Raw genomic sequence first — 18422 nt, forward strand, 5'->3', positions numbered from 1 at the left:
AGGTGTGCTGGGCAAAGGGTCATGTGACACGCCATAGAAGTGGGATCGCCAGGACAACGCTCTCCATCCGCAGCACACCACATGGGGCTTTCCTCTCTTTTCTGCCTCCATCTTTTCTTCCAAATAACTCTCTCATCCCCTCATTCCCACCTTACTAACAGTCAAAACACTTTGCATTTCCACTAGATCTTATTATAATACATCTGCACTTGCTGATGTTTGTTTTCAAAGTCCCCCAGCAAGCATAAAATGGGAACAAAAAATGATTCTGGGCAGTTAATTATTTTTATTTTTTTTTTCCATGAGTCCAGCTCTTCCATGCAGATGTGAGACAAGCTCTGACATTTTCTGGAGATTGGATTCTAGGTGGGGAGTGATCTTTTTTTGTTTGAGTGAGAGGAGGTTCCAAAGTTCAAAAAGTTGTCCCCCCTGGCATTGAAGAATCACACTTTTGTCCCCCTCCTCTCCTTGACATTTCTGCACAGTTCCTGGGATCTGACATTTCATTTTCTCGTTGTCCCCCTAATGCGTCCTCTCTCCTGCCTCAATGTCTTCATCCCCTATCTTTCCGTCCCATCTTTCCGTCCCATCTTTCTTTCTTTCTTTCTTCTCCCCTCCTCCTCTTCATGCTCCTGCTCTCCCAAGTGCGAGGTAACGATCGTTGCCATGGCAACTAAAACCAGCTCACAGAGCGGGTTTGTTTTAATCCGGCCCTCTCTCCCTCTTTCCCTCTCTCTTTCTAGCCACTCTCCCCTGTCAGCATGAGCTAAATGTAATGATAATAAATGAAATAATAGCGATCCTCCAGCTCATCATCACAGCTGTAATCTATCGCACTTGGAGGTATCATCATCATTCCCCTGGTGACATCACCACCGCTGCTGCTGCTGCTGCTGCTGCTGCTTGGGACAATGGTGTCAGGTCCATTCACGCTGGATTTAGATAATCTCATACAACTGTGGGGTGTGCAGTGCACCCACACCGCTGCTGCATCCTCCACTGAATTCTACCCCAACAAACACTGGATATTCTGCTGGGAATGTGTTCTCCGACCTGGAATTCAACCTAAAGACACACACATAGGCTACATCATATTGGAAACCACCAGTTGTCTGAATCTTAAACCAATATTGCCAATGCTTTTTTGTTGGGTAACTAACCATTGTTAATCAAAATCCTGAAAAACGTGATGTCTTCAACGTTTTATTTGATCTGGTCAACAGTCCAAAAACCCAAAGATATTCATTAATGACAAAGAAAAGCAGCAAATCTTTGAGAAGCTGGAACCAGAAAATGGTTGTAAGTTTGGTTGAAAATGATTTCTTTATTTGTTTGGTCTATAAAGTGCCTATCACAATATCCTAAAGCCCAGGATGACATCTTCAAATGTCTTTTTTTGTTCGACCAAGAGTCCAAAACCTAAAGATATTCAGTTTACAATGATATATTTTGCATTTTTGCGGTAAAAAAGATTAACCGATTAGTAAGATAATAATTGGCCATTTTCTTTCCAGCTCTACTTTTGGAGCTAGATCTTGAAAGTACCCAAAGATCTTGCAGGCAAGGCTTCATTTCTTTCACTAGCCACCACACCAACCCTGCTACCTGAAGGCCTTCTCGTGCTCCTCTGCTACGAAAAGCTCTTTAGTTTCCAAACACAAGTCAACAGGGAGTTAAACATTCACCTCTGAACATGACATGCTCTGAGTGTGTGTGTATTCATGAGCGCTGTGTGTGTTTAACTGCAGCACATGTCTGCTGGGCAGAGCTTGTAGCTGAAGCATCTCAGAGGAGAACAGCTGTTGAACAGCGCTGTAGATATTTGGTCTCATCAGAGCAGCGTGCCGTTTTTAAAGAGCAAAGGAGACATGTCAGCATCCTTAATCGCCAACAACACTGCAAAACTCCTCATCCTCCTTCTCTTTCTCGCTATCTTTCTAATCCCGTAGGACTTTGCTTTCCCCAGTCACTGTACAACCAGCCCCCATCCCCTACTCGCTCTCTCCCCGTCCCGCACCAAACCGCTCTGTTGCTAGGAGACTGGAGGGGTTGAGTCGGCTGCCCCCACCCCCGCTGGCAGTCTCACACACACACACACACACACACACACACACACACACACACACACACACACTGTAACAGAGAGGGGAGAGAGGAGCAGTCCTGCACACAGGCAGGTCAGGAGGAGGAGGTGATGGAGACGGAGGAGGAGGGGAGGTTCACGGGAAGCAGCTGGGTCACAAAGACAAGAAAGAAAAGATGCGCCGCACGAGAAATTAGCTCCACGGTGAACAGTAGCAAAAATCTCAAATGCACAAAAGGAGCTTTAACTTTTAAAGTCAAGCAACGTAAACATGAAGGTGGTGTTTTCTTCTATCTTGTAAGGTGGCTGCACAATAAGTTGTGTCAGGTACTTTCTATATTTGTGTGTGTGTGTGTGTGTGTGTGTGTGTGTGTGTGTGTGTGTGTGTGTCCAGCAAGTAGGGAGTAAAGATGGCTGTGTCAACACTACTTATGACTCAGATTATCTCACTGCAGATGTGACAACAGGTCATCTTTAAAGCCCCGTCTCTCCCCCCCTGTAAATCTATCAACTGGCTAATGGACACATAAGTGGAACAATCCTTGTTTCTTGTGTGTGTGTGTGTGTGTGTGTGTGTGTGTGTGTGTGTGTGTGTGTGTGTGTGTGTGTGTGTGTGTGTGTGTGCGTGCAAGATTCATATGACAGAAAAGCTGCAAGAGACTATTACCTCCACAGTGCCCTAAATGTTTTTTATAAAACCTGTCCCCTTCTATTTCTTTTCTTTTTACCATCATCCTCCTCTCTCCTCTCAATTCATGAAGCACTGTCATTAAGTCCACATTAGGTTCTCTACCCCTTGTGTCCGACGTCCATATTTGTATGTGTGTGTGTGTGTGTGTGTGTGTGTGTGTGTGTGTGTTTCTCTCCTGGCCGCTCCCATGATGAACATTATTTGATAGAGTGTGTGACATCCCCAATATCCCAGCGAGCCAGAGAAACAGACAGTCTCGCCATCCCCGGCCGCCTGGCACTGTTGACGTTCCAGTCACTGACTCAAAATGGTATGTAAATGACTGGCACATACATCATCACAGAGTCCATTTTCAGGCTATTATCAAACTGTCCCAGTTCGTGTTGGCCTTGCAAAGGTATTAAAAATGACAGTAGCGGTGTGGTAGGAAGATTATTGCCGTCTTAAAGACTGTGTGTGTGTGTGTGTGTGTGTGTGTGTGTTTGTGTGTGTGTGTGGAGCAGAACTCAGACTATCTCCCACACAGGGGGGGAGGCCCCTGGGCCAGTTAAAAATGGTGTTAATTTCTCCTCCTATGGGAAAGCAAAGAACGGTCTCTCCATGGCAACAGAGAGGGTGCTGAAGGGAGGAAAAACAGAGCATGCGATCAGCGACCCCCTCTTTGTACGAGCACACACAAAAACTACCACAAACGTGCAATATGGTTTTCATCGACCATTTACAGTATGTCACAGTAACACAACGTCTAAACACGCACTGAAATAAACTCATTTCTTTATGAATCTCAGTTTGACTAACAAAGAAGTGTTCTCCAGCCTCAAACCGACACATTTCCACCCCTTGAGTTCAAAAGTCAATCACCACCACATATACACAGGTAAATTCTGCTTCCATCTGTGGCGAAACAACTACACAGGTGATTCTTGTTTGGGGCATTTGCTATATGAACCCACGAGTGTGAGCCCATGTGTTGCCTCTAATAAGCGCTGCCAGAGAGGGACGAAACAAAAAACCGCGGGACAAAAGCTCAGGACATTCTCTATGCAAAAATAGCATAAATGCAAATGCTGTTGAATAATACGGCAGTATTCTTTTGACTCTGTGGCCCTTCCACAAAAGAGGAGCTCTCAGGGGAAATGTGGACTAATTAATCAGATAATAATGATGTTCCTTGCCTCATCTGACGGTGAAGCACAAACATTTAGGGCCCATTTTCCAAGACACAGATTAGGAATAGTGGTTTCTAATTTCTACACCAGGAGAGGACGTCCCAAGACAAACCTTTTGTTTGTTAATTGATAGCCTTATCAAATCCTCTATTCAGAAAACCTATTTCTGTGGCAACCCTGTTTAATTTCATCCTGTCACTTTAAGGCCGATTATTTTCTCCATTCCAATCATTTTGTTGATAAAATGTCAGAATATACTGATAAATGCTCCTTATAACTTCCCGAGGCCCGAGGTGACATCTTCAAATTCCTTATATTTCTGCTCAAACCCCAAAGTTATTTAGTTTACTATCATGTATGGCAAAGAAAAGCAGCAAATCTTCACATTTGAGAAGCTGGAACTAATAAATGTTGGTAGTTTTGCTTGAAAATATGGCGGAAATTATTATTATTATCGATAAGTTGATTGAAAGAAAACTATCTGCAACTATTCTGATAGACAATTAATTGTTTTGAGTCATTTTCTTTCATGAAAAAAATGCCAAATTACTCAGCTTCTTAAAATGTGAATATTTCCTGTTATCCTTTGTCTTCTGAAGTAGGTAGGTATATTGAATGTATTTGGGCTTTGGACTGTTGGTCAGATAAAACAAGACATTTTAAGCTTTAACATGTTTTTCTGACATTTTATAGATAAAATTGAGAAAATAAACGACAGATTGATCGATAATAAATTGTTAGATTCAGCCCTAGTTGTCGATACATTTTCTGCTGATCGACTGTTAGTCGATTCAGCTTGGGGACACTTAGCCTATTTATTTTCGGTCTGACAGATTGTAAATAATAGTTTTGGACTAATCATACTAGTTAACATATAAAGGTTTACACAAGCTGCTGTTGATTCGCAGTTTGTGACAGTTCCTCTATAAAGCATGATTCAACTTAACTTTAGCATCATGTGAAGTGTTTCAGAACAGTTACATTCATACGTGTGTGTGTGTGTGTGTGTGTGTGTGTGTGTGTGTGTGTGTGTGTGTGTGTGTGTGTGTGTGTGTGTGTGCGTGCGTGCGTGCGTGCGTGCATGCGTGTGTGTCCACCAAAACCTAGTTCTGAGAGACGAACAGAGATATTTACAGATTTCAGTTGGCATGGCAACAAAAAGCAACAGCTCGCAGTACTTCAACATTTTCTGTACAATGCTCAAGTCCGCCGGAAAGAAAATGCACGCGGCGTTTAAGCGTTTTTTTTTTTAAACTGGCTGCACTCTGACTCCCCTCGTCTCATTAAAGTATGTGCGCTCAGATAGTGTGCAATTCTGTGGTGCATCTCTGTGTCTGTTTCTGGTCCTGTTCCCCTCCTCCTCTGTAGTGTCCTCTAATCAAGACATAATTAGAGCTAAACAAGGTTGCGTCTCCACACTGAGGGCTGCTGGATTCTCTGAGCACTGAGTTGTGCAGAAAGAGGGCGAGACAGCACAAGCAGGGAGATCAGAGATGGACAGAAAACACAGAACATAATTCTGCGCCTGGCTTGAAAAGAAGGCATCTACACTGAGTGTGTGTGCTACTGTGCCCTGCCTTTCTGTCCCGTCACACACTAAGCAGCCTTGTATGCTTCACTGACACATAGAAGAGACCTTCTCTGTCTGCACATCAGCCACCATCATCCCTACCCCCACCCAGCCTCCCGTCATTTAGCCCCATGCCTGCCCTATACAGAAACTTGGCACACCCTGGGAGCAGCTGCAGCAGGGCTTCCAATGCTGGAGCTCCAGAGACACGCCCCCGGCCCTGCAGCCGTACGAGGAAGCAGTGACCATTGTGTCACAGTGTGTGTGTGTGTGTGTGTGTGTGTGTGTGTGTGTGTGTGTGTGTGTGTGTGTGTGTGTGTGTCTGTCTGTCTGTCTGTCTGTGTGTACACGTGTGTGTGCGCGCGTGTGCGTGCGCGTGTGTTTGTATGTCTGCTCATGTGTGTGTCACTTTTCCACTGGCCCAGGACGGCCTATTTATAAAGCCCACAAACAGTGAATCAAAAACTTTGCTTTCTAAAACAGTCAAATGCATTTCAATAGGTTGATTTGTTGCCTCTGACTCATCATTTGAAGCCGCTTGTGTTGGCTGATGTTTTATTTGTTGTTTAAATATCTCAAGTGGAGCTGAGTCAGGGGGATGCTTTGCCCTGCCTTATGATATTGGCTACGAAGTGTGTGCTCACCACACTTTATCAGCAAGACTTTCTCAGCCTCTCCAAAACCCAAAACAGACCTCAGAGAATTATTTCATATTAGATGGGCCTCACAGAAAAATCAGGCTCACCTGGAGGATGTTATATAGATACATATACCAGACAAGAGGACATATGAGAATGTATATAAACAAGAAATGACAAGAGCCACAGACAAAAGCTAATTCAACAACACATTTCCTGCACCTGCAGAGACAGATCACACCTGTCCTCTTGCCCAGAGGGAAACATAATATTGAGTGGATATTAGAGGAGTTTTGTAAAGGCAGTTGGCTTAAATCTAAATTGCGCATTCACACAGGTATAACACCTGTGGGGGCGGGGGGGGATCAGTGCTATTCAAACCTAAATCAAAGCATTCAGCCTGTAATCTTTTCTAATATATCCTCTAGTTTGTTAACAGAAAATGTGCTTCTGCTCTTTGAGGTCCAGAGAGACTCTGTCCCAGCAGGGCAGGTGGGGGGAGAATATTCCCTTAAGGCGCTTATTTAAAATGGTGGTTGTCTCCTTTCTAGCACAGCAGGCCCAAACACCATACAGACATGGTGAGAGCTACTGGGGCACTGCTGACAGTTCACCATGTACGTGTTTATCTTGGAGAAAAGAAGAATATGTGATTTAACCCCTGACACACCTGCAGCCTCAGTTATGTACAGTGTGTAATGGTGACCTGACTTCCTTTACACTCAATAACTATCTCACCCCCAGACATGTAGAGACATCCAGAGACATGTAGAAGTGAAGTCTGAGCACTGACTGTGGGCTTATGTCGCTATCAGTCCCGGGCAGACCCTTTTGTTTCTGCCACAGCCCCTCACGTGGTCACCAATTACGCGCAGCTCCATCAAATGCAGATATTAAATAAAAAATATATATATATGTTTCTCTTGCAAACACAGCCTTAAACGGGGTTATGAGGCTTAATGTCTTAGCGCACATAATAAAATGCGGCAGAGGCAGACTATCCTGGACTACACAGGTGTTGCCAGAGCAACGAGTGCCTGCCAATCGATCCGCATCCTGCCCAGGACCAGGACAATGAAAAGTGCGGTGCAAACAGTGGGACTCAGACTGTCTGCCACACAATGATATTTTTATTTAAAAAAGACAGATATTTTAACGTTTTAACCCCTATCTTTGCTCTCTCAAAGGAAGACGAATTAATTTAGCCAACGCACGCGACACAGTCCGGTTTGCTCGGTTTAGATGGGACAGTGAGGGCGCGTGTCATTTGATGAATCGCTGACAATCAAACCTGCTGAGCGCACATGCAGAGAGGTGAATCAGACATGATCTAAGTTGGCGTTAATGGCCTGTAGTCCATCTCGGAGCACACACCGGAATAGGCTACCCTGACATACCCGACCCACGAACATGCCGTTGCATCCAAGCGCGGGCGAACACAGCATCACCGTATCGGGCAACAGGGAGACCTGAACAGCACGGATCTAACTAAATGTTGTCAATAGTCAATTATCTCGTGCTTTGCACCCGGGAGCGTGCCGCTGACAGGACTTCAACCTCACTGGCGAGATGGCTATGCATGATAGCCTACCTTTTCAAATCGCGATTGCCAGGAGGCACCCGCGTTGCTATGGCAGCAAGGGATGAGAGTAGGGCTGTTCTGGTTGGGATGTGGACAAAGTGAAGCTTTATCAGGAAAGACGAGGGCGAGCCGGGACGACAAAAGATTATAAGTTGTAATTTTATTCATGTGGCAGGTGCATGTGTGCAGCCTGAAATAATGATAACTTACAGGCTGCAACTGGACATCTCGTGCGCGTGTACACGCACCTTGTCTCTCTGTGTCACACACACACACACACACACACACACACACACACACACACACACACACACACACACAGAGCCTACACACGCGCGCGCACACCAACACACAAACACACACACGCACACACACTTTACCGTTGTCTTGACCGGGACATATAGGACGGGTTTCCCCGGAGCTCCTTTCTTGTTGTGCTCTCCCAACACGTTGGTCCCGACCTGAAATCCTTTAGACTTCACCCAAAATTTGAATTTGGCGTTGATGTGGCTGTTGTCGATATAAACGCCATCCATCTCGTCGTTCTGCAACAGTGTCTGCATGATTTTGTTATATTTTCGCCGGGTGACGGTCTTTGTTTTACCGGAGTCTCCATAAGTCCGGAGACACCAGTCCTGAAATTCACTGAACATCTCCGCCTCCAACACGACCGGACTCCGGCTCCTTTTGGGCGCATCCACGCACGCCTTTTTCGTTGCCATCTCTCTCTCTCTCTCTCTCTCTCTCTCTCTCTCTCTCTCTCTCTCTCTCTCTCTCTCTCTCTCTCTCTCTCTCTCTCTATCTTTCTGTCTGAAGCCGTTCAAACAGCCCAGGCTAATAAAGACTTGACCGGGTTGATTCTCCTCCTGTGGTCCCCGCTGTCCCGTGTCAAGAAGGCTTGGTTCTGGTTTTGGGACGCTGCCTCTCCGTGGTTTCCCAGCAAAAGTGACCCGGACGGTAGCACACCTGTTTGCAGCGGAGCAGTGCTGTCCCGAACCGCAGCGGTGAAAAATGTCACTTCCTCACATCATCCGCTGAGGAGCAGAGAGGGGGGCTGTCCTACAGTACGCTGAGCGGGCATCTCCCACCTGTGCGTAAAACGCTCTTCACTAAAGGGTAGGCTATGAAAAAAACCACAGTCCTCGCTAAACAACAAAGAACACAGACAAAAGCGTGGAAACAAACGTCGCTCTCAGTTCCTATCGACCTACTTTCTAACAGCCAACCCTATTTTCGGATACGGGTTGCTCAACCCTTTAAAAAAAAAAGCGCAAAGATGCTCACATTGTGCTCCTGTGGCCACATATCAACATGCGCCACCTGGGAATGTTTCTGCTCTTCACACCTGTTGTGTTGTGTTGAATGTGATTCAAGCTTGCACTGTCTGCTCTTTCTATCCCGTAAAAACACATATCTGCATTACACTGTAACTGGCTTAATTTGCAGCAAAGCCTGCGGTTTACAAGTAACGTTATGTAGCCCAGACGCAGTGAGAAAATGTCCGATTTGGAGACGAGGAAGGTGAAAGAGGGTGGGGGCAAAAACGTTTGATATTATCTGAAGAATATGCTCATTACACAATTTCCTTTTAAATCGGAAACACTTTTTTGCAGATACAAGCAGCATTTTGATGTGGCCCAATACATGTGGTTACAGTCACGAGGCAAACAACCTCTGAAAAACACAAACAATATCGTTACAGCACAATATCCTCATATAACAGTTTACAGACCTACTTATTGTGTAGCATGTCCACCACACACACACACACACACACACACACACACACACACACACACACACACACACAAATTGTAACTCTTCTGTGTAAATGGCAATTTGGCAAAAAACCGGATTTGTGTCCTGTGGGGTGTCATGTTTGTGTCATGTGGCGCGCGTGTGTGTGTGTGTGTGTGTGTGTGTGTGTGTGTGTGTGTGTGTGTGTGTGTGTGTGTGTGTGTGTGAATCCTCCTGGCCTGTGCATTATAGGCCCATGCTGGCGGTGGTGACTGCTGCTGTTGCCATGACAGCAGCGCAGCAGTGTCTCCGGCCATGCAGAGGGTGAGTGGGATGCCCCGTCCTCATCTCTCCATCCTGACTCAGACAACGGCATGCTGGACAGAAAAAAAACCCCACCCCGACTAAATGACGAACAGATCGACTGAATTCTGTGTGTGTGTGTGTGTGTGTGTGTGTGTGTGTGTGTGTGTGTGTGTGTGTGTGTGTGTGTGTCTGTGTGTGTGGTGAATGGCCAAAGCCTTTGCATGCTATTTCATTTCATTTCATCATTTGATCTCGTGTCTACTCTCAGGACTGGCCTGCATGCAGGATGAGCTCCAGGACTTCCCCATCCATCCCTCAGGGAAGGAAACATCTCAACACATGCTCTTATTCTGAAAGGTTTGGTTTACAACAAACAAAAAGCTACAAATTATAAACCAGTAGTGGAAAGTACATTTACTTACTTACTGTACAATTTTGAGGTACTTGTACTTAACATAAATACTGCCATTTTGCTACTTTATACTTGTACTAGATTTCAGAGGGTAGTTTTACACTTTATACTCCGCTACATTTATCTTCAGATATCATGTTACTTTGCAGATGTTGATTTTACAAACAAAACATATGATCAGCTTATCACATATGAAGCATTATTATAAATAATTATATATTATATATATAATTATATAAATAATAGTTATTATAAATTAAACCAGCCAACAGAAATCAGTTAAAATTAGTTGCATCTCGACTAGCAGGTTCCCCATCTTTTTGGCTAGTAATGCCTTCAAATTTAGCCATGTTTAATTGTGACTCCTCATGAACTTAATATGGTCATACTAACCTTATTTTGTTATACTACATCACCTGACTTCCTCCTTATAGAGGCAGCCCTGCACGTCCTGGCTCAAAATTACGTGGGTTATACTAATTATAGTGCATTATTTCTCTTAGGTATAAATGCGAACAGTGAATAAGAAGACCTGCTGAATAATAATAATTTTAACACTGGGTCATAACAGCGAATTGGTAAAGTTAACCCAGTATGTGTACATTTTTAACCGAGTGATTTCTTCATATTGGCTTTGTCATATTAGAAGGGATTTTAGAGATCTGAGGAGATGGAAGTATCCAGTATGATGTGTTATAGTTTTAGAGAAAATCAAGAAAATATAAACACATTTCTGCAACAGATTTTTTTTTTTAAATGACTGCCTTAAATCACCTGGTGACTCCTCAGAATTATCGTGGGATCCCTTGAGGGATCCCAACCCCAGCTACAATATCATATAACACTCTCAGGGGCTATTATCTGCCTAATCAGTACTTTGACTTTATGATCTATATATATATATATATATATATATATACATACACAGGACTCAGATGGCTCTCCTGTAATGCACCGATCCCTGAGATCATCTCTCAGTGCCGCCATCCGTGTGGTTCAGCTGTCAGACCTGTAGGCAGGGTCACGCCTCCTCACTCTTAATGAGGCAAAACTGCTGTAATTACGCTCACAATCCCCCACTGAGCGCTTTTCTTTCTTTTCACCATGAGGTGGACAACTTCTGTCCTGGAGGGCCACAGCAAGGACTGTCTCGCATTGAGATAACTCCCCCCTCAAAAATAAAACCCCTCACTTAAAAACAGGCCTGATGACGGCGGCGTCACACCCATCTGCATGCACTCTGACCTGCACCCCACTCATCTCTGCAATAGTGGTAGAAGAGGTATTCCGATCCTTTTCTTAAAGGGGCATTTAACTGATTTTACAAGTGATGATACTACTCAGCCTGAGAAATGGCTTATGTGATTTTGTTTTGTTTGTGAAGTAGGAGATCATTCTGTTGCCCCTGGTTCCAGAAATATAAGTCCCATTAAATTTCCCCATAGACAATGTTATGAGACTCACCATTGGATAACTTCTACAGTATGAAACTTTCTCAAAAATATCTGGTTCTTTGTTAAAAAAGCAAATAAGGTACAAAGGAAGAAGATAACTACGCCTCCCAAGGTGCATTTCGACAAGAAGTATCCGATCACAGAGCTTAAAATTCTGTCACGTGGTCATAATGTAAACCTATGGTCGTCACATTATCTGGTAAAGTTTAATGAAAGAAGCCATTGAGTTGCATTATGGGTAATCTAGGATCCAGTGTACATGGAGTTTGAGCTATACTGAGGACTAAAAGTCTGGATATCTTGGCTCGATTTAGAAGTTAGTTTTTTTTTTGTATCTGTCTCTTGTAAGTCCCCCATCTTTATGGAATCTCAATACTAAATTGCTGGAGTGCCCCTTTAAGTAGAAGTTGTAATACAACAGTGTAAAAACCATTACTGTTACAAGTAAAAGCATTCAGAATCTACTTAAAGTATTAAAAGTAAAATTACTTAAAGACCTGTTTGAGAGTTTTACATTATTATAGATATATTTCTGGATTATTATGCAAATCCTGTTGTTCAAGATCATCAAACTTAGCTTTTGTTTATTTTTGTGTTGTGTTGTGTATTCTTTGGCTAAGAAATATTTAATTTTAGTACTTTACTTTTTACTTCTATTTATATATTTTTTGTATTTGTATTATGCATTTTAGTTCAAAAGTTGAATTGAAACCAATGGATCATATTATACCTGTTCATCATATGTTTTGATTGAAACATAATCTGCAAAGCAACTATAGGCCTAGAAGTACAATATTTGCCCCTAAAATGTAGTGGAATAGAAGTATAAAGTAGCACAAAATGTAAATACTCAATACTCATGTATCAATACTTGAGTAAATGTACTTCAGTATTAAGTTAAGTTAATTTCGACCACTGATGGGATCACTGAGTAGCCACACTCAAAGTTTTTTCCTCGGGGGTATTTACAATTACACTGCGAACAAAAAGGATGTCTGCAGATCTATTAGCTGTAAAGAGAAAATACTGTAAACAAACAAAATCACTCTCGGAGGAGGTGAAACAACCTAAACAGAGCTTAAGGGTATACACAGTAAACAGAGAGACAGACAGTGACGCAGTGCTGTGAGACTGAATAGGAGTATGAGAGACAGACAGTGGTGGTGAATCAGTCTCAGTTAGAGTGACAAATTTACCCTCCTCAGCCTGGTGTTGCTCTCAGAGAGTGATAAAGTCTCAGTGACAATTTGATCAGTACTGCCTCCTGATGGCGGAGCTGAAAACTGTGCCTCCTTTGTGTGACCCATCCTGAACTGGACTGGTCGAGACCACAACATCAGTAACATACCTCTTTGTTTCAGGTAACTGCGTGATTTGTTTGTCTCAGTTGTAATATTTATATTGAAATATTCTCACATATGGCACAGTATGCCACCTTGTAGATTAAAGGGTCAGTTCACTCAAATCAAATAATTTTCCACTTACCACTAGTGATATCTAGTCATGAAAATCATTTAGTTTGTATCTTATTAAAAGTGAATTGAATTAGTATTATTGTAATATTTATTATTTTAGTATTTTTTTTTAGTGCCTTTAGCACTAAAAAACAGACATTTTAAAGGCTCAATATAGACGAATAATAAGACGAAAAACTCTACTTGAGACTAATGCACATGAGAAATATAGATGATAAAAATGTAATAATGAAACCAATGAACTAGATAAAAATAGATGTATCTATTTAACTTTCAGTTCACAAGGCATTTATGGAGCTGTCTGATATCCATCCATACAGTTCAATAATATAACAATACATTCATATGTAAGTCTCTAAATGTGATGATTAAGTGTCATGTATTCTGGTTCTGCAGGCCAAATAAGAAAATTGGAAAAATGTTACTCTAAAAATGTTTCTTTTCTTCTTCTTTTTCTTTATTATTATTATTATTATTTATTGCAATCTGATTGTTAAAAATGTATTGTAATTGTTATTCATTTGACCAAACCTGTACTGTAGGCCTATCTTTTAAACAGAACCCATAATTATATGATGGTGACAGGCATACATTTAAGGGCTTAAATTTAATCCTTAACCGGCCAAATCAAGCACATACATGGTGCAAGTGGTGTCCCAAACCTTTACAGGACTCCATCATAGCCTAGTTTATTTTCAATAAGGAATAATAGTCGTATTGCTAATTCTCAATTAAGATGAAAGAAAGTGTTATATGACTTCTGGAACATATGTAAGATCCACAAGAAGAAAACAAAACATATATCCAGGACATCCAGGAAAATCCCATAAGAACTAAGATTTTTAAAAATGTATAGGAAGCCTATATGATTTCATTGGAAAAGATGAAAAACCTATAGGACCTTTCAACAGGAGACATATGTTGTTTCTTGTTCTTTTTTGTGTGATTTGGGTGAACTCACCCTTTCAGACAAACATGACAGTGGTTTGTTCTCTTCATACACTGATGTTCGATGTGTGATGAGATGTAGCTGTATCAAAGAGAGAGGGAGCATGCTGACTGCATATGTATTATCTATTATATCAACTGTCTCTTTGTCTGCTCAGTCAGCCACAATACCGACCAGCCAGAAGTTGCATTGAGTCTGGCATGGTGAGGGGCTGCAGTGCGACGTGAACACACACTGACAGCCGTATGGGACCATGAGCCATGAAGGCAGAGAGCTGTGGGTCAGAGCCCGGGGTGGCTACAGGCCATCGGGACAGCACAGCCAAGAGGCAAGCCAGGAGACGACAGAATGGGCACAGTCGCCATGGAAACACAAGCGGCCCAGGCAAATCATGGCAACTGGTAACTAAGTAACAGGAAACGACGGGCCATAGAGGGCGATGAGTCTGGTTAATCATGAAGAGAGGGGGGGAGGGAGGGACAATGACAGAGAGATAAGGGCCATAGTTCTGGCTCACTGCAGACCCCTCTCCTCCAAAGTGTGCAAGCTCATTCCCTCTCCACGTGAACTCGATTGACACTGGATTAGTGTCAGTGTGAGCTGGAGAGGCAGCCTCCACCCTTCTCTCAGCAAAATGTTTTTTGTCAATCCATGAGGGGGTGTAAATGAGCGCACACTACAAGGAGAGGAGCCGGAGAGCAGCCAATAAACTAAGCTTTTGTGTGTGTGTGTGTGTGTGTGTGTGTGTGTGTGTGTTGATGTTAAAGTTGCTATGATCAATATTTTTAGAACAAGACTGTATTAATTGACAACGTGAAAGGAGACTCTGATAGTAACACACTACAGGGAATCATTATCTCAATCGGCTTTACGGAGCTTTATAATCTCTTTGCACGTGACGTCACACTCCACTCGCGCGAATTATGAACGCCATGATGGACGGCGGAAGAACTATGCTGTAGACGGACGGCAAGCTAAACCCGTACGTTTTTGTATGTGTTTGTGTTCTCACATTCACAATCTGCAGAGTAATCCTCACCAACACAAGCATGTGTATGTATTGCCTTTCTGTTTTAAATGAGTGATAAATAAAATTCTCCTCAACCAGCTAGCTAGCTGCCGTGCTAACCAGCTGTTCCTGCTAACAGGTCCAACCCGATGATGACCCACATAACTAACATCGGTTATTCACTGACCTAGCCACATATCCAAAAAAGAAAGCCGTTCCCTTGATCATTTAACTTAACACACATACAAAAAATATCGGTTAAATTAAAGATGACATAGCACAGAAAGGCCAAAAAAACTAGTTAAATGCGGGTCTGCGGAGCTCCTACCCTGGCTAGCTGACGAGCTAGCTGCAGCTAGCTTTGGACTGCTCGCTAGCTGTTGCCCATCGCGTCGTAATATCCACCAGTCAAATCTTAACATAGGCTACACAGCGAATATAATCACAGATGAGAAGATGGCTAGATGTTACAATTATGTGTGGTTACTACTGATCATAGACACTCCGTGATTTACTGCATGGATTAACGTGTGATAGATAATTAATGACTGCACTTCTCAGAGTTGGGATGCGTTCAGGCATCCATTAGAAAGTTGCATTGGCATACCCAGTGAACAACGGTATGTGGGTAGCCACGACCGACCATGTCCTCTAAAAACATGGGCTACGTGTTATATAGCTAAATATTTACTTAAGTAAAGAATAGATGTATAGCTGTACAAAATAAACCCTAGATTGATGTCTTTTCTTTGCGGTACCTCCCCCCGCCGTTAGCGTAGCATCACGTACCTGTAACCCAGCCAGCTACAAAGAACTGGTAAGCATCCAGACTTTTAAAAGCTTTGAGATCAGCACCAGTATATGGGGATACCCCGTTTACCACATAGTGGTACAGGTCATGTGGACTGAAGTCGGCGGACTCGGCGATTTAATGAGGTCCGTGAAAACGGAGGGAGGAAGAATTAAGGGTCGGTATCCAATCCCGCTATCTCCAACTTCTCCAAATACTGCTCTTTGTGAGCACCTACCAGATGCCCTACCTCGACCGATAACAGCACGACAACTTGTTGTTCGATAGAATAAGCCATAAAGCTATAAATACAGTTTATTTAGTGTTATGTATTTCAAACTGATTGAAACTATGAAACTTTCTGCTCGTCTACTACACTGTTTAGCTTGTTATTGCCGGTGATTTTGCCGTCCATCATGGCGTTGTCACGTGGTCGTGGTCACGTGTTTGCAAAGGGTCTATAGTGAGGTTCAGCTTATTGTTAGCTGTTCGACCCACAATTTTACTGTTTTGTATCACTCTCATTGCTCTCATAGCGTCATTTTCAGCCGCAGTAAGCAGCTGTTTTCAGAAAGAAAGCTCTAAAAACTAGCTGGTGAACATATTGGAACATTTAGCAGCTAAAGAGCCAGATATTTCCCTGAGGAGTTGGTGGAGACCAAAAACAGAGCTAAAAGAGAATGGAATATTGGACTTGATGAGAACAGATAGATTTGGATCTCTCTTCTACATTTAGTGGACAAATTTGAGCGTCCTTACAGCATTGGTCAAATCTGACATATTTATTGAAAAATGCAATTAGCCACATTGATTTGAACATGCAACATACTGTAGGAGACTGGTGTGTGTGTGTGTGTGTGTGTGTGTGTGTGTGTGTGTGTGTGTGTGCTCTAAACAACAAACACTAAACATTTCAAACGCTGCAATCATCCTTTGTTGTTTCGTGTAGATTTCAACTTGCAAATTTCATCATCAACCAAAGAGGGGGGAGCAGAGAACATGTACGTCCAGCCAGCTAGCTTGGTCTGCATTTTGGCTGCATTTGGCTTTTCTTCTTTTTTTATCAGCAGTGTTTTAGTCTGCAAGTTGTTGAACTGACTCTGCAGGTGATAGAGGAGCTGATTATTACCAACCCTTCATCTGCATATTATATATTGCAGTAAACCTGCCTTAATAAGGATTTTTAATGAATCTCTGCACGCTAAAGAAGGATACAAGCTACTACAATTTGTGTACAGCTTCAATCATTTTCTGTATTTGGAGAGCAAATTATCTGGATATTATTTTGTGAATTGTGGGTGTGCTGGACAAAATTGAAATAGCTTCAAATTAAATGTGATAAATATATTGAAGTAGAAGTTAATGCATATAACCTACCTCAGTATGTTATAACCAGATTCCTACACAACTATCATAGAGAAGTTGCATGTCTGTCAGCCCAACACGTCTTGAACACATTCTCTGCGGTCTAAGGGGCTCGAGGGGCCCAGAGGAAGCCTGTTACCTCTACACAAAGGCAGATTGTATTTGTGACCCCGGTGACCTAACCACTGCTCATAACTAAAGCTTTATCTCTGACATAACATCTGCTTATTAAACCGGCAGGCACGAACAAGTTAAGTGGCAACAAATTGCGCTAGTCAAGCCAAGTCAAGTCCAAGTTTCTAGAAAGCCCACTCCTATCATCAGCAGATCCAAACATGACCCTTTACCTGATCTGTTCATTCACAAATAGCTGATTTGCATGAAGCTGCTGGATCACCCACTCCCTCTCACATGCTTTAGCTCTGTCAGTGCCACCTGTGTTTGTGGCCTCAATCATATACGGCCTCGACAACTGTAATGGGCTCACTGTGGAGAGGCACAAACACTCCCTGCTGCCAAACACTCTACAGCTCTTATTCTACTCTCCCTATTGGTGGTGACGTGCTTATAGTAGCCCCCCCGCTGCTGCACTGACATCCACTTTGCCACGGCTGTGTGACACATCTGATTGCACCTGTCAGGCTCTGTCTTTTAAGCCTTATCCCCTAAATGCTCTCGCTGACCTTTGCCTCTGTTTTCTTCCCCTTTCCAGACTTTTCTTCCTTGTTTTCAGACCACTTGTTAGTCCACTTCTCTGTCACATGACACTCCAAAGTGGTTTAGTTAAGACCTATTTAGCCTTTAGAGCCTTAGATGTTGATATATTAAATCACTAAAATTGTAATAATCATTGATTGCATTTAATAGTTTGTGCTATCTGCTAGTATTGTTTTTTATTCGCAAAAAGAGCACGTGTTTGCAAGTCACTGTTCTCAGAGAACACATCTTCACAGTACGACTGCTGACATGTCATTTAAACTCTTGAATTAAATTAAGTTAAAGCATAAGGCTGGCTTTCTTACAGTCAACAAATCCCACGGCCAAAACCAACAATGTGTCAGTTTTCTCAGTGACTTTATTTTTGTTTTCTTTCCAGATGGAGCAAGCAGCAGTTAATAATATTATGAGAAAGAATTTTACAATTTGGGGGATAGGATGGGATTTTTACAGTATAAAATACTTTTCAAGACTT

The 18422-nt window shown here is 42.7% G+C and overlaps 1 protein-coding gene across 2 annotated transcripts in view; it reads right to left on the reverse strand.

Moving 5' to 3' along the window:
- nol4la (nucleolar protein 4-like a) overlaps positions 1–9099 on the reverse strand; it is a 28462-nt gene extending 19363 nt beyond the window's left edge. Inside the window, exon 1 of one of the 2 annotated variants that reach the window (XR_004103505.2) lies at positions 8114–8455. Coding sequence is in view for 1 of the 2 variants with exons in the window: in XM_031290380.2 (XP_031146240.1) it covers positions 8114–8455 (342 nt within the window). In the remaining variant the exon portion in view is untranslated. Of the gene's footprint in view, positions 1–8113 lie in introns of both variants that reach the window. The other variant, XM_031290380.2, reaches the window with a different exon arrangement.
- Positions 9100–18422: the final 9323 nt, after the last annotated feature.

This window comes from Sander lucioperca, chromosome 12 (assembly GCF_008315115.2).
Source record: "Sander lucioperca isolate FBNREF2018 chromosome 12, SLUC_FBN_1.2, whole genome shotgun sequence".
In the NCBI taxonomy this organism is placed as follows: Eukaryota; Metazoa; Chordata; class Actinopteri; order Perciformes; family Percidae; genus Sander; species Sander lucioperca.